Consider the following 22,288-nt stretch of genomic DNA (forward strand, 5'->3'; position numbering starts at 1 on the left):
TCTGGTCCCAAGTTTTTTGTTTTGTTTTTTTTAAGATGAGGAATCCTAAGAAGGGAGAACAGGAATTGGTCAAGGAGCTGCTTATAAGTACCTTGCACTTAGACATTCAAATTTTGGCAGAATGCATAGAACAGCCTTCACAGAATATCATAATGCATAACGCAAGACGGAGCTGTTCCACCTGGCCTTTGGGCTGGACTCAGTCTGACCCCCCCTCTCATATTTTTTTTATGGACCCACGTAGGATCAGCATGGATAGTTGGCCCTGGTGAATATCTGACGTTTTCTCCCCTTATGATATTGATTTATGGCAGGCATCCCCAAGCTGCGGCCCTCCAGATGTTTTGGCCTACAACTTACACAATCCCTAGCTAACAGGACCAGTGGTCGGGGAAGATGGGAACTGTAGTCTAAAACATCTGGAGGGCCGAAGTTTGGGGATGCCTGATTTATGGGCTACCACTAAAACGAGGCTGCATTTTAACCTGTATTTCAATCAAGTGTTTGTTTGTTTGTTTGTTTTGTTTTAAATGTTTTTACTGTATTTTATATTTGGTGTTAGCTGCCCTGAGCCCGGTCTTGGCCAGGGAGGGTGGGGTATAATTATTATTATTATTATTAATTATGTTATAGTAAATGTCCCAATTTTCATAGGAACAGCAGAAGCTACCTTATACCGAGTCAGACTCTTGGTCCATCTAGCTCAGTCTTTTCTACACATTGGCAGAGTCTCTCCAAGGTTTCAGGCAGGGGACATCCCCAACCCTACTTGGAGAGGCTGGGGATTGAATCTTCTGCATGCAAAGCAGGTGCTCTATCATAACCTTTCCTATAAAGGTTTATATAGCAAAAGGTAGATATCTCAGTCTCAGGCTGTATGGGCATTAAAAATCAGAGCGGTGACCCCCCCTGAAGACTTCAGTGATCAGGCAAGGATATAAGGAATCAGGCAGTCCTTGAGATATCCTGGAACCAAGTACCGTGGTACCTCGCAAGATGAATGCCTCGCGCGACAAAAAACTCGCAAGACGAAAGCGTTTTGCGATCTTTTTGTTGACTCGCAAGACGAATTTTTCTATGGCCATGCTTCGCAAGACGGATTTTTTTTTTGCATTTTTTTTTGCTTTGCTTTGTTTAAATTGGAAAACCGCAAGACGAAACCGCAATACAAAACAACTCGCAGAACAAATTAATTTCGTCTTGCGAGGCACCACAGTAGTTAATGGCCTTGTAAATGTCATACACACATACATAATTTTATTTGTATGCTGCCTTTCCATAGTTAAAACCATGCTCGAGGGGGCTTACAACATGAAAAAATGCATAATTACCAGCATAACAAAATGGCCATAAACAATATGTAAAACATCAAAAAGTAAATTATTATTATTATTATTATTATTAATACCCTGCCCACCTGGCTGGGTTTCCCCAGCCACTCTGGGCAGCTTCCAACTAAAGATTAAAACTACATTAAAACATCTGTCATTAAAAACTTCCCTAAACACAACCAAATTAAACAATTTCCACATAAATCATAACAAGATCTAAAATGAAGTTGCAGGGGGGGGGAATCAAAAACAACAGCAACCCTTCCTGCAACAAAACCCTTAAACAATACCCCAACCCAATAGTTTATTCAGCAGCTTCAGCTTTCGTAGCTGGAGTCAGTCAGGGCCCCGCCCTCCAAAGCCAGGTGGGAAAAGGCATGCAAGGCAGGGAGCAGGTCTTCCAGGGCTCACAGCCAAGATGGTAAAAGAACCTTGAAACCTGGCCTGGTAGTGTATCTCCTATATCTATATCTAAGCTGGATGAAAATGGGAACAGAGATTCTTCTTTAAGGTGTCAGAGGACAGATGGTAGATGGCTTAGACGTAGCCCTGTATCAGGACCATAATCCTATTAAACTCTGAGTCTGCACAGACCTGCACACCCGCACTGGCATCTACACAAGAAGCAAACAGATGGTCACTTAGCTCATCATGACACATGGCACTCTCTCTCCCCCACCTGCCTGCAGGACAGCAAACAAAGCTACTGAGGTCACTTGTGCATAAGCCACTTTCCTGGGGTCAGAGTGATGCTGTTTTCCAGTCCCCATGCCTTGCCCTCCTTAGTAGCACAGTGCACACCCTCAGTTCTTGCTGCAATGCATTTTTGTTGCCGGCAGGGGGAGCACTGTATGCACACCAGTTTAAGAAGCACAGGTCGCACTCCACACATATATTTAAGCACTCTTATACAGTACCACTACATCAGTTGTAAAGGTAAAGGGACCCCTGACCGTTAGGTCCAGTCGCGGACGACTCTGGGGTTGCAGCGCTCATCTCGCTTTATTGGCCGAGGGAGCTGGCATACAGCTTCCAGGTCATGTGGCCAGCATGACAAAGCCGCTTCTGGCGAACCAGAGCAGCGCACAGAAATGCCGTTTACCTTCCTCCCGCGGTGGTACCTATTTATCTACTTGTACTTTGATGTGCTTTTGAACAGCTAGGTTGGCTTGGAGCTGGGACCGAGCAACGGGAGCTCACCCCGTCGCGGGGATTCAAACTGCCGACCTTCTGATCGGCAAGCCCTAGGCTCAGTGGTTTAACCCACAGCACCACCCGCGTCCCTCATCAGTTGTGGCGTCCTCCAAAGAGTGCTGGGAACTGTAGTTTGTTAAGAACACTGGGAACTGTAGCTCTGTGAGGGTTCTAACAACTCAGCACCTGTAGCAAACTACAATTCCCAGGAATCTTTGGGGAAGCTATTAATTTTATTTATCTATCTATCTCTACTGGGACGCAGGTGGAAGAGAAGGTTAAGGGGTGATATGATAGCCATGTTCAAATATATAAAAATATGTCATATAGAGGAGGGAGAAAGGTTGTTTTCTGCTGCTCCAGAGAAGCGGACACGGAGCAATGGATTCAAACTACAAGAAAGAAGATTCCACCGAAACATTAGGAAGAACTTCCTGTCAGTAAGAACTGTTCGGCAGTGGAATTTGCTACCAAGGAGTGTGGTGGAGTCTCCTTCTTTGGAGGTCTTTAAGCAGAGGCTTGACAGGCATATGTCAAGAATGCTTTGATGGTGTTTCCTGCTCGGCAGGGGGTTGGACTGGATGGCCCTTGTGGTCTCTTCCAACTCTACGATTCTATGAATCCCTGCCACAGGGTGAGCTCCCATTGCTCAGTCCCAGCTCCTGCCAACCTAGCAGTTCGAAAGTACGTCAAAGTGCAAGTAGATAAATAGGTACCACTACAGCGGGAAGGTAAATGCCATTTCCGTGTGCTGCTCTGGTTCGCCAGAAGCAGCTTTGTCGTGCTTCCACATGACCTGGAAGCTGTACGCCGGCTCCCTCGGCCAATAACGCGAGATGAGTGCGCAACCCCAGAGTCAGTCACGACTGGACCCTAATGGTCAGGGCTCCCTTTTTAAATCTATCTATATCTATCTATCTATCTATCTATCTATCTATCTATCTATCATCTACCTATCATTTTGTATGCCATCCTTCATCTGAAGATCTCAGGGACAATCACAACATAAACATACAAAATGAGAACAACCGAAAACAAAAATGAACCAACACATTTAAAAGGCCATGTAATGTTAATCAGCCCAAGGCCTGGTTGACAAAAAACATTTTCACCTGGCACCTAAGTATATGTAAGATGAGACTCCCCGAGGAGAGCATTCCACAAACAGGGAGTCACTGCAGAAAAGGCCTGTTCTTCTGTTGCCGCCCTCCGGACCTGTCATAGAGGAGGCACAGGAAGAAGGGCCTCAGATGATGATTGCAGGGTCCCGCTTGGTTCATATAGGGAGAGGTGGTCCTTGAGCTGTGGTTGTGGGAGTGCTATAAGAGTGCTTTAAATGTCACGGCAGGATCTGTGCTGTGGAGGAATGGCATAACTCAGTGGTAGATCATCTGCAGGTTCAATCCAACCCTTATAGCTATAGTTATAAATTGTGGGTTGCCATCTGATTTATTCTGATTTTAATCTGATTTTAATCTGTATTTCAGTCGATTGCTGGATTTTATGTTTTAATGTATTATATACTTTGATGTAGCCGCCCTGAGCCCAGTTTGGCCGAGGAGGGCGGGATATAAATAAAAAAATATTTATCTATCTATCTATCTATCTATCTATCTATCTATCTATCTATCTATCTATCTATCTATCTCCAGAGAGGATAAGTGGAAGAGAAAGTTTAGAGCAGCATCCCCAAACTTTGGCCCTCCAGATGTTTTGGACTACAATTCCCATGATCCCTGACCACTGGTCCTCTTAGCTAGAGATCATGGGAGTTGTAGGCCAAAACATCTGGAGGGCCGCAGTTTGGGGATGCCTGGGTTAGAGAATACTGAGCGAGGTCACTTCCAGATGACCTGCGTATTGAGTATTCACCTTGATTTGCTTGCACAAAGTTTGTGGGGAGGTTATGCGACATCAGCTGTTTTTTTTGAGCAGTCATTCTGATTTGTTTGCGGGACAGTTCTATGAAGTTGCTGTGCCAAGCAATTGTTTATCCCACTCTTTCCTGTCACTTTCCCTACTGCAAAGCATCCTATGTTTGTGGGCAGGAAGTGGGAATTAGTTCCAGCAAGGGAAATAGCACCTCCAGGATTCTGAATCTTTTTCAGCTCAAGGACTGTATTCCATTCTGAGCAGCCTTCTGGGACCACATGCCAGTGGCAGGAGGAGCTAGGGGCAAAAGTAGGCAGAGCATTGAATGTAAATTCTCCTTTCGTACAGTAGGCTGATTTTGACGCACTCTCACACACCTTTCAGCTAGTCAAAAACACTAAAGGAGGTGTGTTTTTGCAAACAGGCAAATGGGGGAGTAATGAGGGCCCTCAATCCTGAGGTTCCCCCCCCCCCGCCTACCAGATAAAAAGTGTAAACTTTGAACCTGATATCCCAGCTGAAATGTTACCTCAGCTATAAACACACTGGGTATGAGGCTGGTTCCATGTCTGATGGGGGAATGCCTTTTCTTTAAAATATAAAGCAGGCAACTCTTTATCAATGGATTATTTCAAATGCTCCGGCTTCCTCCTTCATTCAGCACATCTCATTTTTAGTTGCTGGGAGATGGATGCCTCTGGCGCTAACCGAGGTCTATTTTTACTTTTTGCAAAACAGAATGGTAATGATTTCCTTTGGGAACATCCTAGGGCAATTTGTGAATAACTGGAACCAATTCCTGGTCTCACTTTTTGTTTTCTTTTTAAAAAAAAGCAACATCAACCCTGTAGGAAAGTCGCTATCCCCGAAGCTTTATTCCTGTGAACCCCCAGGTTCTCCACCTGCTCCATCACAGGTTATGCTGTTCTCTTTTGTCCTCTAGTGGTATTGTTAGTTGACTTACCCCAACTACATGTACCTGCTTTGAGAACAGATCTGAAAGTTCACCTGTTTACAGCTACAAGATTTTTGATCATTGCCCAATGGAAGAGCATTAATTCTCCATCTATAGCAGCACATATTGATAAGGTGTAGTAAGTTCTAGCATCTGGTGGAGTTACTTATTTAAGCGCCTCTTAAATCCCAGTTGTATTTTTGGAAATGGTAACCTGGTGGAACGTGAGATTTGCCACTGTCTTACATGAAGCTGCCCAGCCATGATGGCAGAGCCATTCTGCCAGCAGAGAGACAATCAATGTTCAGTGGGAAGACCAAAACAAGGCAGAGTTCTACATTAAAGCTGTTTGTGCCTTCGATTATTTATTTATTTATTTATTGCCTAGCACTTCCATCTTTTGCAGGCATCGGAGGTGGAAAAACAGCTCTCTATGCAGGTCCATGTCCTCCAAGAGGACTTCAGGGAGAAGAAGTCATCGACCAGCCAGCACATCATACGACTCGAGAGCCTTCAAGCAGAGGTGAGTTCCCCCCCCCCCTACGGCTGGGATGATCTATGGCACTGGTAGAGAACCTGGAGGGGAAGGCCCATAGCAAAATGGTTCAGTTCCCAATGGCATCTCCAGGTAGGGCTGGGGAAGACACCTGGAGAGCTGTTGCCCATCAGTACTGAGCAGTACTGAGCTAGATGGAGCTACTGGTCTCACTCAGTATAAGGCAGCTTTCTATGCTCCTATGTTGGCCCAAAGGCTGCAGGCAAACACACACGCCCTATCCTGACACTGCAGGCCCATACTTCCTCTACCCCTCTAAGAATTGGGCTATAAAAAAGGTAAAGGGAACCCTGACCGTTAGGTCCAGTCGCGGACGACTCTGGGGTTGTGGCGCTCATCTCGCTTTACTGGCCGAGGGAGCTGGCATACAGCTTCCGGGTCATGTGGCCAGCATGACTAAGCCACTTCTGGCGAACCAGAGCAGCACACGGAAACGCCGTTTACCTTCCCGCCGGAGTGGTACCCATTTATCTACTTGCAATTTGACGTGCTTTTGAACTGCTAGGTTGGCAGGAGCAGGGACCGAACAATGGGAGCTCGCTCGCCCTGTCACAGGGATTCGAACCACCGACCTTCTGATCGGGAAACCCAAGAGGCTCAGTGGTTTAGACCACAGTGCCACCCGCGTCCCATAATTGGACTATACTCCTCTAAGAATGGTTTGCTTTATCTGCAGTGTGTGTGTGTGTGTGTGTGTGTGTATGAGGGTGAGAGAGATAATGAGGTGGTGCAGGGATGGAGGGAGTACTATGCCACCCTCCAAACAGCTCCCACCATTGGTTTCACCCCCGATTGATTCCCCCTGAAGTAATATAGTCTTCAATAGGGGGGAAAAATCATACACCAACCCCGGTCTATGGTCCATTTTGCAAGGATTCCAGAAATGGCAGGGCCACCATTGCAATTAAGACCAATTATGCATTCAGCACAATTAAATGGTGAAGCTCTTCCTGGAATGTTCCATGTCAGCCTTGCCAGCAGGGGTTGAATAATTCCCTTTACATAGAATGATGGGGGAAAGCTTAAAGTAGACTGAATCTTCCTTCTAGACCACTTAGAGTTGGAGTTTTCATGAATGTACAGGGAGTATTTTTAGTTGCAGGAAAGTATCCAGACATCCAGCCCACTGCTTTCTGGATTCTGAGGGCACATTCACACCATACATTTAAAGCCCATTGGTTTCCCCACCCCCCTCGGCAAGGGAACATGGGAAGTGTAGCTTGTTAAGGGTGCTGGAAGTGTAGCTTCGTGAAGGATAAAAAATACAGTTCCTATTATTCTTTGGGGGTTGCCACATGCTTTCAATGTGTGTTGAATGTGCTTTAAACATAAGATGATTAGAACTAGATTTTGAGTTCTTGCTCCTTTGGCAAAAGTCTCCAGATTTCCACTTTAATTCATGTTTCTAGACCTTATGGTTGTAGAAATAACACATGGCACAGGCAAATATAAAATATCTGCTCAAAGAACCCAGAGGCTTGATCAATGCAACTTTGAGCAGGAACAAAAGTTTCTGTATTTCTCTCTTCTCTTTTAGCTTCATTTGGGCCCCCAGATCCTGCCCACCATCTTGAGACTCCTGTTTTCCCAATGACCCATGTGTTTATTCTTTTCTGTCCTTGTCTTTCTTCCCTTTCCCTCTTACTAAACAAACAAACAAACAAACAAACAAACAAACAAAAGCTACAAAACTTCCAATATTGCAGCAAGGTGAAGTGAAGTGGATAAATATTTGTTGCAGTTTTGCATAATTTACTCCCCTTGTTCTGGGAGCTCTGGGGCAGCAAAGATGTCTCTTTGGCTTGCTCTACTTGACCTCCTGGCCAAGTAGGTTGGCCATCGTTGGCTTAAATGCAAAGATGGCTTTGTCTATAATTTGTGCTTTGTACCACAATTGCACCCACAGTGGTGCTAAGTTGAAGTCACTCATCAGTATACATATTTGTTCTGCGAGTGAACTGTTTTGTGCCGAAGGAAGCTTGTGCAAGCAAATGCATAGGCAGGTTGCTGGTAAAGGTAAAGGGACCCCTGACCATTAGGTCCAGTCGTGACCAACTCTGGGGTTGCGGCGCTAATCTCGCGTTATTGGCCAAGGGAGCCGGCGTACAGCTTCCAGGTCATGTGGCCAGCATGACAAAGCCGCTTCTGGTGAATCAGAGCAGCACACAGAAACGTCGTTTACCTTCCCGCCGGAGTGGTACCTATTTATCTACTTGCAATTTGACGTGCTTTCGAACTGGCAGGAGCTGGACTGAGCAACGGTTTGAATCCGTCACAGGGATTCGAACCACCGACCTTCTGATCGGCAAGCCCTAGGCTCTGTGGTTTAACCCACAGCACCCACCTGCGTGGGTTAGCTGGTAGCTTTGTGTAAATGGCTTCTGCTAGTGCAACATTATACAACTAGTAAAACTCAACATCTTCTACTGCAATAGTCCTTGCTGAGAATGTTAGCATCTAGAGGTCTACAGGCTCCCACCGCACTCTGTTTATTAAAAAACAGATTGGAGGGCTGGGGTAAGCATTTTGTTTTATTGTTTTAGAAAAGGTTTCCCCTCCCCACCTTGAGCTTTTAGATTTATTGGTTTCTCCTCGTCAATCCTGACTTGTCCCCTTTCTCTCCTTCCCCGTTCCCTTCCTACTTGACTGTGGAGCAGCAAATCCTTGAAGTAAGTACAAAAGTGGTCCTAGGGTCTGAAATGCATGTCCATCAGCCTCCATTTCTTGCATGTCATGCTTGTGATGCTCTTTATGTCTCTAGCTCTCTGGGTTCTTGGCTTACTTCATCTTCTTCTTGTCTCTACTGATCTGCAAGAAGAGTTGGGGTGTTGGTACCATCAGTGGAGGCTGGTCCCTTTGAGGAAATGGGGTACTGCTCACGAATCTCAGTCTATCTTCAGCCAGCTCCCATCTTCCTGGCTTCTGAATTGTATCCGGTCCAGGGGGTGGCACTGCCTATCAGCTTCCTCCTCCTCCTTAGTCTCAATGTTGCCCCCATAGAACTCAGCAGGGGGGAGGATGGAGACAAAACTAGAATTGGTTGGCTCTGCCTCTCATTGACTCTAGCACCACCTACTGCTGGTCTCCCTTCCTTCTGCCCAATGGGCACCAGCCACCACTGGGTACAATCATTCATTGATAAAGGATGCTTTAATCCAGGCATCCCCAAACTGCGGCCCTCCAGATGTTTTGGCCTACAACTCCCATGATCCCTAGCTAACAGGACCAGTGGTTGGGGAAGATGGGAATTGTAATCCAAAACATCTGGAGGGCCGAAGTTTGGGGATGCCTGCTTTAATCATTGACATATGCATTGTTTTTAAGTCTTGGTATCTGTTTTGCTGTTTCTCTCTCCCAAAGACCTTAAGACTATGGCGGGGAAACCCAGGGACTTCAAGATGTTGCTTGACTCCACCTGCCATCATCCCTGACCATTGATCATGCTGGCTGCTGGGGCTAATGGGAGTTGAAATCCAGTAACATTTGGCTGGTCACAGGTTCCCACCCCTGCCATTAAAAATTGCCAGGCTGCATCAAGCTATTTCATATATCTTTTTATACATGGTTTTCTTTGTTGTTTAGTCGCCTTAGTCGTGTTTGACTCTCTGTGACCCCATGAACCAGAGCATGCCTTGGAAACTCTCACTTTCTTCTCAAAGCTTCTCCTTTTTTATATCCATGGAGTTTTCTTGGCAAAATACTGGAGTGGCTTGCCAGTTTCTTCTCCAGGTGGATCACATTTAGTCTAAACTCTCGACTATGACCTGTCTGTCTTGGGTGACCCTGCACGGCATAGCTCAGGGGTAGGCAACCCAAGGCCCATGGGCCGGATGTGGCCCAATCGCCTTCTCAATCCGGCCCACGGATGGTCCAGGAATCAGCATGTTTTTACATGAGTAGAATGTGCCCTTTTATTTAAAATGCATCTCTGGGTTATTTGTGGGGCCTGCCTGGTGTTTTTACATGAGTAGAATGTGTGCTTTTATTTAAAATGCACCTCTGGGTTATTTGTGGGGCATAGGAATTCGTTCATCCCCCCCCCCAAAAAATATATAGTCCAGCTCACCACATGGTCTGAGGGACGGTGGACCGGCCCACGGCTGAAAAAGGTGGCTGACCTCTGGCATAGCTCATAGCTTCTTGGAGTTATTCAAGCCCCTTCGCCACGACAAGGCAGTGATCCATGAAGGGGACATAGTTTTCTACATCTCTATATTATCCCCCCTTAATTGCCTTCTTTCAAAAAAGCCCCAAACATGGTAGCCTTTCCTCATAGGATCATTTTGATTGCCCTTTTCTAAACCTTTTTTTTTCTTTTTGAGATGTGATGACCAGAATTGTACATCAGTACAGTGGTACAATACGATACGATACGATAATCTTTATTGTCATTGTCCCATGCAGAACAATGAAACTGAACATCAAACTTACAACAACCATCAGCCTACTATCCAAAAAATGCATATCGACTCGCTACCCATCTCACCTATACATTATTAACCCCCTAAAAACTCTTAATACCCTTCCTGATTTGCCCCCCCCCAAAACTCTGATGCCCCACAACTGAATACAGACCCTCCCTCACAGACTGCCTCTCGCTGTGTTCAAAACCGAAATCGCTCTTGGATAGAAGCTATTTCTCAGGCGGCTAGTCTTGGTCTTTATAACCCTATACCTCCTTCCAGAAAGCAGAAGCTGAAAGAGATCATTTCCGGGGTGCACACTATCCTGCACAATATCTGCAACTTTCTTATAGCGCCTGGAGGCATAGATTTGATCCAAAGTGGGAAGAGTGTGCCCAATTATCCTCTCTGCAATCTTTACAACCCTGGACAACACTGTTCTTTCTCCACCTGTGCAACTCCCAAACCACACACACAGACCATAGGTTAATACACTTTCTACAGTACAGTGGTAAAATGCCCTCAGCAGGTCCTTTGAGAGATTGTTTTTCCGGAGGATTCTCAGAAAGTATAGCCTTTGCTGTGCTCTCTTCATCAGGTCTTTGCTATTTGCTCCCCATATTAGATCATCTCTCAAATCCATTCCCAGAAATAAAAACACCGAGACCTGTTCCACACACTTCCCCTCGATATTAAGTGGTTGAATATTCAATTTGCATTTCCTAAAGTCCACAATTATCTCTTTTGTTTTCTTTAAATTAAGCAAGAGATTGTTTTCCCTGCACCACCCCACCAACTTCTCAACTTCCTTCCTATAGGCCGCTTCCCCCTCTCCAGCCGTGTGGTACCTCGGTTTAAGAACTTAATACATTCCTGAAGTCCGTTCTTAAACCGAGGCACGCTTTCCCTAATGAGGTCTCCCGCCGCCGGTGCCCTTCCACCATTCGGCTTCCGTTCGTAGACCGAGGTAAAGTTCGCAAAACAGAACACTACTTCCGGTTTTGCGGAGTTCGTAAACCGAATAGTTTGTAAACAGGACTGTTCGTAAACTGAGGTAGCACTGTAATGGGGAACCTCTAGTCTCATTAGGCCCTGCGGGGGACCTAATTTGGCCTCTGAAACCCCCTAACCAAGTTGCACCTCTCTTTTCCACACTGCTGCAAAGGAGCAACTGGGAGCTTTAAGTGCCTTCTTAATAGTTCCTTGGCAAGGAGAGGCTTGAATCCCGCAACAAATGCATGCCGCACTCGGATTGGTTCCACTTGGGACCTGCTCATCAGTGATGGCTACAAATCCCACTTCCTTTGCCTGTGTGCTTTGAAATCAAACTATGCTGGCAAAGGAAAGTGCTTCCACTGATGTGGTGGTGATGTGAGGTGGTTGATGGTTGCACAGCCCACCCCTGTTGGACACAGTATACAATTGAATTTATCTGATTTGCAATTTTATATACCACTTTTCATTGTCTTAAGTCTCAAAGTGGCTTACAATGATAAAAAAGAAAACATTCAACATATAAAATATCAATTCAGCCTAATTCTCAGACATTGGAAATCTCAGAAATTTAAGCATAAAATCTAAGATTTTTTATTTAAAGAATCAGAACATCATTCATAATTCAAAGACCTCCTGAAATAAAACAGTTTTAGCTAGACATCTAAAATTCAGCTGATTTCATTTTTGATCCCTTTCGTAATGATCCATAACATGGAAGATACCTTTTTCACAGCTGCTGTACACCTTGTGTATCCAGAAATTTGGGCTTTTCTTTCTGCTGAAGAAGAGCTCTGAATGTCTCAAAACATTTTTTAGGTTCTTTTAAAGCCTGTCTGCACTCTATATTGCACCTAGCCTTTCTCTGATTTACATATTTCTGAGGGTTTTTTTAAAAAAATTCTTTATGGGACCTTTTGACCTTCTTGTGTGAGAAACAGATTGGATAACGGGAAGGGTCTGGAACTGGTGAACTGATATTTGTGTACTAAAGAATTACAGAGAACAGGACGATTGTGAGTAATAAAACATAAAACGTACGGGCAGAAAATCCCTTCAGTAGCGCTTGATAACCTTGGGCGATGCTGAAAATTCCCCTGACTCTCCCCCACGGGGACTGAGAATGTTTACCGGCCTCTGCTGGAGGTTGCACAGATAGAAAAGGGCCTCAACAGGAAACATCAAAAAACTGGAGACTGATCCATTGGGGCAAATAGGGCACTGCCCCACCAATCTCAGTCTGCCTTTAGCCACAGCCCACTTGCCTACCTTCTTATAATCAGCACTGGCTGTCAAGTTCCTCCTCCTTAGTCTCAGGGTTGCCCTTGTAAAGCTCAGCAGGAAGTTGGAGGATGGGAACAAAATTAGCATCTGTTGCCTTTGCTTGTCATTGGCTCTGGTGCCACCTACTGTTGGGCTCCTTGGCTACCACCCTACCAGTCCCAATGGGCCCATATCAACATCATTTGAAGCCTACTTGTTCTCTGAAAGCTGCTGTTTTTTATTGCCTTCCTTAAATTTTTTTTTAAAAAAAATTATTTTCTTGCCTCTTCATCCTGTCTTTCCCACTATGGAACCCAAGGCATCATACCATGTGGTTTCCAGGCGGTCCTCCATCCAGGCCCTGGCCAGACCCAGACCTGCTTGTTAAGATGCCTTCAGTTCATGCCCAGGACCATTACTGATGCCAAGGGAAAGGGCAGTATCTCACTGGTAGAGCAGCTCTTTTGTAAGCAGAGAGTCCCAAGCGATCAACCACTGGCAACAGAATGGCCAAAAATGTTTCCGCAAGAACTAATGTAAGCTAGAGAGCACTTTTGTGTGGACTAGAAGTCATCGCCTCAAGAGTAGTTCAAGCAGAGACAGGTGTTTAAAACCCCAACAACTCCCATCTTCAGTCAGCGTAGACAATTCTGAGCTAGACGGACCAGTAGTCTAAATCAATGTAAGCTTCTTATGCTCCATATGGTTTTTAAACCCTTCCCTCTTGGCACATTGACTGTCCTTATGCACTGACGGAGGAAGAGGGGGGCAGGGGGAGTGCACCGCCCCCGGCAGCGCGATCACGGTGGGGTGCCATTGTGGTTGCCCCCCGGCCGTGCTGGGTGCCATGCCCCCACAGACGGCGCGCCACGCCCCCCGGACGTGCACCAGCCACGCCCCCGCCTGCTCTCCGCCCCCCCCCCCAGTGCCGGAGCATGAAGCTCCGCCACTGTCCCTATGAACTACTTCTGTTTCTACCGAGCCCAGAAGAGAGGGTGGTTTCTCCATTCTTGATAGCAAGGTACGGTATGTCCGATGCTGTATCTCTTGATCCATTGCAGAAGGCAACTTTATCAAAGTCAACAGAGGGTACTCCTTAGTGTGGTCATTCTCCTTTGATTTGACCTTATCGCATATGTCGTACCCATTGGGAGGAAAGGGAGTGGGAGGGAATGCAAACAGGGAGCAATTGTGTTTTGCTGATAAAGTAAATTAGTTTCTGTAGCATAAGAAGTAATTACCTAAGTTAAAACAAGTGTGAGTGTTAAACAGCCTTTCCCAACTTGTTTCCAGATGTTTTGGACTATGGTTTCCATCGGCCCCAAACAACACAGCCACATAATGCTGGGGTGATAGGAATTGTCTTCCAAAACATCTGGAATGCACCAGTTTGGGAGAAGGCTAGCACAAAATGTGGTGATCATCCAGCAAGCCTAATTGATGGGAGGTCAATTAGACAAGACTGGTATGTTCTGTGCCCAAGCAGAGGTTCTCAGGAAACAGCAGCATTTCCCACAATCCCAGCTATGCAGAGTGCGCTGCTGTCCATAGCCTGAGAAACAAAACCGAGGTTGAGAAAGGAGGATCTGTCATCACCATTAACAAAGTGGAGAAGGTGCAGGCGTTTGAGTGGCAACTCTCTCCAACGCTGTATTGCACAGGCCCTTATTCTCCAATCCCATTATCTACAGAGGTACAAGACCTTATCTGTACAGATGCACCTCGGGAGCCTTAAGCAGGCATCTCTAGCTGCTACTCAAAATACACAAACCAAGTAACCCACAGTTTGGGGATCAATGCCATCACACCCCTTATATTCTAGCTTGGCCTCTGAGATCATGCAGAGGAGTGCTGTTCGTTGTATCAGAGTGGCTCAACTAGAAATCAGGCATTTAGTGTTGCGGGTCCCATGCTGTGGAACACTCTTCCAGCAGAGATTCGGCATGCAGCCTGTGACTTCTAGGCATCTCCTTTCTATGCTGGCAGAGCCAGTGTGGTGTAGTGGTTAAGAGCGGTAGACTCGTAATCTGGTGAACCGGGTTTGAATCTCCGCTCCTCCACATGCAGCTGCTGGGTGACCTTGTGCTAGTCACACTTCTCTGAAGTCTCTCAGCCTCACTCACCTCACAGAGTGTTTGTTGTGGGGGAGGAAGGGAAAGGAGAATGGTAGCCGCTTTGAGACTCCTTCGGGTAGTGATAAAGCGGGATATCAAATCCAAACTCCTCCTCCTCTTCTTCTTTTCTTTTTAGCTGTCTAATTTTTGTTTTTGGATTAGCCAGTTATCTCAATGGTTATCTGTATTCCCCCCCCCCAGTGGTGTTTTATGTTTTAACTTTCAACACTATCCTAGTACTTTATGCTATGGCAGAATGAAAACACTTTTATCAATAAATAAAGAACTGAATTACAGATCCCAACTCTGCCAGGACTGTTTGTTGTTGATTAGTCGTTTAGTCGTGTCCATCTCTTCGTGACCCCATGGACCAGAGCACGCCAGGCACTCCTGTCTTCCACTGCCTCCTGCAGTTTTGTCAGACTCATGTTTGTAGCTTTGAGAACACTGTCCAACCATCTCGTCCTCTGTCGTCCCCTTCTCCTTGTGCCCTCCATCTTTCCCAGCATCAGGGTCTTTTCCAGGGAGTCGTCTCTTCTCATGATGTGGCCAAAGTATTGGAGCCTCAGCTTCACGATCTGTCCTTCCAGTGAGCACTCAGGGCTGATTTCCTTCGGAATGGATAGGTTTGATCTTCTTGCAGTCCATGGGACTCTCAGGACTCTCAGGAGTCTCCTCCAGCACCATAATTCGAAAGCATCAATTCTTTGCGATCAGCCTTCTTTATGAGGACTGTTACAGGACTGAGGCCAGGACTGTTACAGAACCTAATAATATCACCTACAGCATCAGGGGCTCTTTCGCCTGCTCATCTTTCAATGTGGTATATATGCTGTCATCTGCCTGCAGTGTCTTCTGCATTCTGAATAATAATAATAATAATAATAATAATAATAATAATAATAATAATATATTATTTATACCCCGTCCATCTGGCTAGGTTCCCCCAGCCACTCTGGGCGGCCTCCAACACAACATTAAAATACAGAAAATACATAGGACAAATAGGCCAGACTTTTCTATGCAACAAACTAAATGGACCCAAATCTGATTTTAGAAACAGCAATAGACCAAAACCAGTGTGGGGAGATTGAAACTTTCCAAGAACACACTGTGACTGACCTTAAGGTGGGCCATCCTTGAACAAAAAAATATATCTTCGGAGTAGTTTTTAAGATGCCACAAGACTCTTCATTGTTTTGACAAAAAAAATTCCTTCACATCATGTGCCTGTCGTAGCATATCTACATAGGAATAGCCCTGCTGGGTGAAAACAAACTAGTCCAGCATCTTTTTCTCACAGTGACCAACCAGGCGCCCCCATGGGAGTGATCTTGGGTTGTGTCAACCCAACCCAGCGAAATCTGACTAGGAATTGCCCAGAATTGGTTCAGGTTCTGGGTTTTGATTGAATATGGTGCACATCCCTTAGACACACATACACATATTGAGATTTCCAAGCCGACTTAGCTGCAACAGTCACAAAATGCAATCCTTCCACTAAAAACCACTGACAATTTAAACATTAAATTAAAGCTTTTCAACAGAGAGAGGGATCTCCCCCCCCTCTTTTTTATAGTAAGAAAGAAAATAAATAGACTGTATTATACCTAAATTAATGTTATGGATTTATTTGAGATCTATAGAGATGTTTATGTGCTACACTGGAAGCTCTGAAAACTGGGTGCTGGGGACAGCGGCGGAGCTTCATGCTCCGCCACCGGGGGCGGAGAGCAGGCACGCTGCCCCCAGGGACATGGCGCGCGTTTGGGGGCGTGTCATGCGTTTCGGGGGCGGGGCATGCATTTTGGGGGTGGGGCGGGCAGCCACGGTGGCGCCCCTGGGATCGCGCTGCTCGGGGCGCCCTGCCACCACCGCCCCTATCTTCCTACGCCTCTGGCTGGGGACAAGTAGAAGAAAACAGTCATCATCGGGGTCTGCTTGTGAGCTTCCAGAGGCAACTTGGTGGCTGTTGCTGGTAAATTAGTTTAGCCAGGGTTAGAACAGGCACCCCCAAACTGCGGCCCTCCAGATGTTTTGGCCTACAACTCCCATGATCCCTAGCTAACAGGACCAGTGGTCGGGGAAGATGGGAATTGTAGTCCAAAACATCTGGAGGGCTGAAGTTTGGGGATGCCTGGGTTAGAACAACGGTAGCCAACCTGGTGCCCTCCAGATGTTGTTGGACTCCAGCTCACATCAACCCCAGCCAGCATGGCCAATGGTCAGAAATGATGGGAGTTACAGAGTGGGAAAATCTGGAGGGTACCACAATAGTTACCCCTCGGTTGAAGTGCTGCCCGTGGACTGGAGGAACCCAGGTTCAAATCCCCACACAGCTGTGAACCTCACCGAGTGACCTTGGGCCAATCGCCTTCCTTCTCAGCTCCCGTGGATATAAAAATGAGGATTTGTGAACATTATACAACATTAACTTAAGTGTTAGCTGCAGGTTTTGACGGGTGATTTTATGTACTGAACCCGACTGGAATCTTTGAGAATTTGATTTGGGTGGGGAGGTGGTGGTGGTTGGGGGGGGGCGGTGGGGAGAACTATGTGCTCTGCTTTGAGCTCCTTGGAGAAGAGGAGGGGTCAAATCTCCATTTGGACTTGAAGCTCCATCGGTGACTTTGAACCAGTCAGTCTTTCAGCCTAACCTACCCCACAGGGTTGTTGTGAAGACACAGTGGGGGAAAGAGGTGGGGGGGTGAACTACACGCACTACTTTGAACTCCTTGGAGGAGTTCAAATAGATATTGGTGTAAAAGTAAAAGAAAAGGAGAAAGTGTATTTGCCCTGAAGCAGCAAGAAGGCCTCTTCCCAAATCTGACGGGGCTGTTTAGGTACCTGGAATCCAGACCATGGAAATTCCCCCGCATTTGACTACCTAAAAGAAAAAGGAGGAAAAGGCCCAGTGTGGAAAGCAGTTGCATAAACATATCTGTTTGTGCTTTGAAGGTGTAAGCAAGGTGCTCCGTGAGCAGACTGAGAGAGGGGGCAAGGCGTCCTTTCATGGTGTTTTATCTCTCTTGGGAATTCCAGAGAACACAGCGGCCTGGCTTCCCTCCTTCCCTCCCTCCTCCTTTGCCTGGCAACCCACATTCCAGCTCTCTAAGAGTTTAAATTCCTCCCCCACACTCTCTTTCTTGCTTCTCCAGTTTCTGGCAAGAGGGAAAGCGGACTCCTCTTTTGACTACAGGTGCAGGTAGATTTTGCACTCATTTCTCTCCTCCTCTCCACCTGGCCGAGTTCTCATTCTCTCCAGACTGGGAAATCGCAAACTCTTGAGACTTACTTTTGGGGTTCCTTTTCCTCCCCACCCCCCTTCCTCCACTTTCAGATTAAGATGCTTACGGATAGGAAGCACGAGCTGGAGCGTCGGCTGAGTGCCATGATGGAAGAAAACAATCTTCTTCAGGGGACAGTGGAGGAGCTTCAAGATCGCGTGTTGATTTTGGAGCGGCAGAGTCACGAGAAGGACATGCAGGTATGGGGGAACAGGGGCTTGGGGAAAGGGGGAGACAGCTGGAAGGAAGGGGCTGATTTTAAATATTGTTATTATGATCGAGCATTGCTGCCAGATCACCAGTTTGGGCACAGGAAGGTAAACATCGTGAGGCTTAGACGAGCAACCAGTATGATAATGGTGATGGCGCTCCAGATAGCCCTGGACTACAACTCCCATCATTCTTGACCATTAACCACATGGGTCGGAGTTAATGGGAGCTGGACTCCAATGAAATCTGGAGGGCTACAGATTCCCCTTCCCTGCTGCATATTCTCGAAGGTTGCTGCAATCCTAGACCTGCTCCCCCATTGAATTCAGTGGGACTTCCTGTTCAAAAAACATTTATTTTAGTTTATTATTATACTTCACAAGTGGGACGCGGGTGGCGCTGTGGTCTAAACCACAGGGCTTGCCGATCAGAAGGTTGGCGGTTCGAATCCCCGTAGCGGGGTCCCTGCTTTTGTCAACCTAGCAATTTGAAAGCACGTCAAAGTGCAAGTAGATAAATAGGTACTGCTCCAGTGGGAAGGTAAACGGCGTTTCCGTGCGCTGCTCTGGTTCCCTGGAAGCGGCTTAGTCATGCTGGCCACATGACCCAGAAGCTGTCTGCGGACAAACGCTGGCTCCCTCGGCCTATAGAGCGAGATGAGCACCGCAACCCCAGAGTCGTCTGCGACTGGACCTAATGGTCAGGGGTCCCTTTACCTTTACACTTCACAAAAACGTGTATGCCGCTGAACAGTAAATATAACCTTTTTTTAAAAAAAGAAAGAAATTGTATTAGTTTTATACAAACAATCATAATAACAAAAACAACTGCAACATAACAAACACATACGCACTACATGAAACAAAAACAAAACAAATAATCATTTCTCTTTTTATCTGATTCACAATCCATTATTATGTGGACTTCCCCAAGTCCCCCCTATCTGATTTTCATTTCAACTCATCTTAAGCATTTTCTTAAATATAGTAGTAAATATAACCTCTTAAGTGGTTTACAGAGAATATAAAATGTGCATTAAAATTGTATTGAATTATATTTATTATGGGTAGCATTGGTTTTTATGTCCCCAATTTACCATATTTTCCCTTCTATCAGATGCCCCCATGTATAAGACACCCATTATTTTGGGGGATTCAGATTTAAGAAAATGGGGGGAGAGATGTAGCCATGTATAAGACGCCCCCTAATTTTTGACATTATTTTTAGGGGGAAAGCCTAGTCTTATACAGAGAAAAATATGGTATTTTCTGTCTTAGTGTTTAATTGTCCCTTCAAAGCAGAATGCAAAGCTTTCTATCCAACCTAAGTTGGACTCGCTGAAATTAATGGATCCAAGACAGTCATGCCCATTATTTTTAATGAGTCTACTCTGAGTAAGATTAACTGGATACTGCTTAAAACTTTGTAAAATACAATAACGATTATTAAAGCAAAAGGATATGATCATCCAGTTAAAACCACATTATGCCCGCTTAAACATGAATAATAGCTTGTTTAAAACATTAGCAGCAATGAATAAAAGCAACAGCAGTGAATAAAAAGCAGACCGAAATAAAGAGCGTTTGAGCCGTTTTGGAGCCGTGCAGTGTTTTTAAAAGACATGTAGGATTGTGCTGTAAATGCCTCATTTATGTTTTGTTAATCGTTTAACTAAAAACAAAAGCACAATGTTGTGAATACAGTGAACAGGTGTAAAGGCAGGGTGCTAATTTTAACTAATAAAATAATGGCATCATACAGGCATGTGAAGCTGTGGGAATCCCTCCCCACAGAGGTGTGCCTGGCACATTCACAAAACAGTTTTCATGAAATGCACACACACACATATATATATTAAGACCCACCCTATTCTTCTGATTGTAAATGGTTTAAACTGGTTTTTATCTTGTATTTTATATTGCTGAAGCCTGCTCTGTGACCTTATGGTGAAGGGTAGATGATTATATATACAGTGTGTGTGTGTGTGTGTGTGTGTGTGCGCGCACACACACATACACACACACAGTGGTGCCTCGACTTACAAATTTAATCCGTTCTGAAGGCACCTTCGTAGGTCGAAAAATTCGTAAGTCGAAAAGCGCCATTGGAAACGCGATTTCCCATAGGAATGCATTGGAAACGGAAAAAATCGTTAAGTCGAAGCAACCCCATCTAAAAATTTGTAAGTCAAAAAAACCCTATCTAAAACTGCCGCGGTTTCTGTTCGCATGTCGAGAAATTCATAAGCGTGCAGCCATTTGCCCCATTCGTAAGTCGAAAAAATCGGTTGTTGAGTAGTTCGTAAGTCGAGGTACCACTGTATATATTGATATATAAGAATATATCTTTATAATTTCCTGTGCCAGTTGCATCAGAACCAGCTAGAACTTCAGGAGGTGAGACTGTCTTATCGGCAACTGCAGCTAAAGGTAGATGAACTCAGCGAGGAGAGAAGCCTCCAGAATTTCAACTCTACCAGCACGTCACTGATGTCAGAGATTGAGCAGAGCATGGAGGCCGAAGAACTGGAGCAAGAGAGAGAACAGGTAGCATCAAAACTCTTGGCTCCAGAAGAATTGGGTGCAGCACAGGTGTGTTTATATGTGTGTGGTAGAGCCATAGTGGACTTTCTTCCTAAAATCCTCCGCCCGCAAATGTTTGTGTTGCACATTCTCCGAATACTCCAGTGTTTCCTGAATGTTCCTGATCTGCATTTGACATCCAGTCATGAACCCGATTTCCCAGTACGTTCTATTTTATGGTTGGCACACATTAATATTTAATGCTAATAATTTGTTTGCTGGGGGGGGGGAATCAATTCCACAGGGACAAGCTATGTGTCAAAAGTCATGCCTAGCTTGGCCCCAAGTGTGCTTCTTTGTTCGAAACATGTGGGAAAGTGCTACCCTAGGTCAAATGGAGACTGGTCCATTAGGGAAACAGGGGTACTGCCCCACCAACCTCAGCCTGTCCTCAGCCGGTCCCAATTGCTTGGCGCTTCCTTAGACTCAGTGTTGTCCTTATAGAACTCAGCAGGGAAGAAGATGGGGGCAAGAGTAGAATGAGTTGGCGCTGCCTGCCATTGGCTCTGGCGCCACCTACTGATGGGCTCCCTGCCTTCCACCCTATCAGTCCCGATCAGCACCAGTCAACACTCCCTAGAACAGTCCTTTCTGCATTCTCCTCACAGCTAAGACTCCAGCTCTGGGAGGCCTACTGCCAGGTCCGCTACTTGTGCAGTCACCTTCGAGGGAACGACAGTGCGGATTCTGCAGTCTCCACGGACTCTTCCATGGACGAGTCATCAGAAACCTCCTCGGCCAAAGATGTGCCGGCTGGAAGCTTGCGGGCTGCCCTCAGCGAGCTGAAGAGGCTGATCCAAAGTGTTATAGATGGCACAGACTCCACGGTAAGGTGGGGCGGGGGGGATAAATTCAGCTCACATTTAAAGCAAATCTACCTCATTTGCACTTTCCAGAAGGAAACACAAACCGAAACACTGCCATCCTTTGCAATTCGCGCTTCTCTAAATTTTGCAATGCAGGCAACTAATGAAATTAAAAAATGCACATAAGAGGGTAAAGTGCGCATAAAAATAGCATACAGGTGCATTATATCAGAGAAAATTGCTTTGCAAAACTGTGCATATGGGAAGAAATTGGCACTAAAATGCTGGTGCGTTTCAATGAGGACGTCTATTAAAAATTTGCAAACTGGTGTGGAAATGTGGAGAACCAGACTTAAGACTGGGGAAAGGTGAAACTGAGAAGAATGAATCTTCAGAGTCACCTGTCCCTAACTGAACTTGGTGTGGTCCCTCCTGGACCTCTCCTTTCTTCCATGCCGCTTGCCAAACCTCTGCTGATGGTCACTTTTCTTTCTTTGCTTCATTATGGTTGCCAGAGCTCACGGCGAAGTGACGATGATGCCTTAGAAGAACAGATCAAACAGACGAGCGAAGATTCAAGAGCCTTGAGGGAGTTGATGGAAGGCGAAAGGGGGAAACTGAGGCAGAGCCTGGAAGAGCTGCAGCAGCTCCATAGCCAGGTAAGCATGCACCTCTGACTTTCCAAAGGCCTGTCTACCCCAGCAACCTCTTTTCACCCTGAT

The 22,288-nt window shown here is 45.8% G+C and overlaps 1 protein-coding gene across 2 annotated transcripts in view; it reads left to right on the forward strand.

Annotated features, from left to right (window-relative positions):
• BICDL1 (BICD family like cargo adaptor 1) overlaps positions 1–22,288 on the forward strand; it is a 53,949-nt gene that overhangs the window by 17,720 nt on the left and 13,941 nt on the right. Inside the window, exons 3-7 of one of the 2 annotated variants that reach the window (XM_060269977.1) lie at positions 5,759–5,875; positions 18,022–18,168; positions 20,545–20,769; positions 21,369–21,587; positions 22,082–22,225. In XM_060269977.1, coding sequence (XP_060125960.1) covers positions 5,759–5,875; positions 18,022–18,168; positions 20,545–20,769; positions 21,369–21,587; positions 22,082–22,225 — 852 coding nt within the window. The remainder of the gene's footprint in view (positions 1–5,758; positions 5,876–18,021; positions 18,169–20,544; positions 20,770–21,368; positions 21,588–22,081; positions 22,226–22,288) is intronic. The other variant, XM_060269978.1, reaches the window with a different exon arrangement.

The sequence above is a fragment of the Zootoca vivipara genome, chromosome 17 (assembly GCF_963506605.1).
Source record: "Zootoca vivipara chromosome 17, rZooViv1.1, whole genome shotgun sequence".
Taxonomy (NCBI): domain Eukaryota; kingdom Metazoa; phylum Chordata; class Lepidosauria; order Squamata; family Lacertidae; genus Zootoca; species Zootoca vivipara.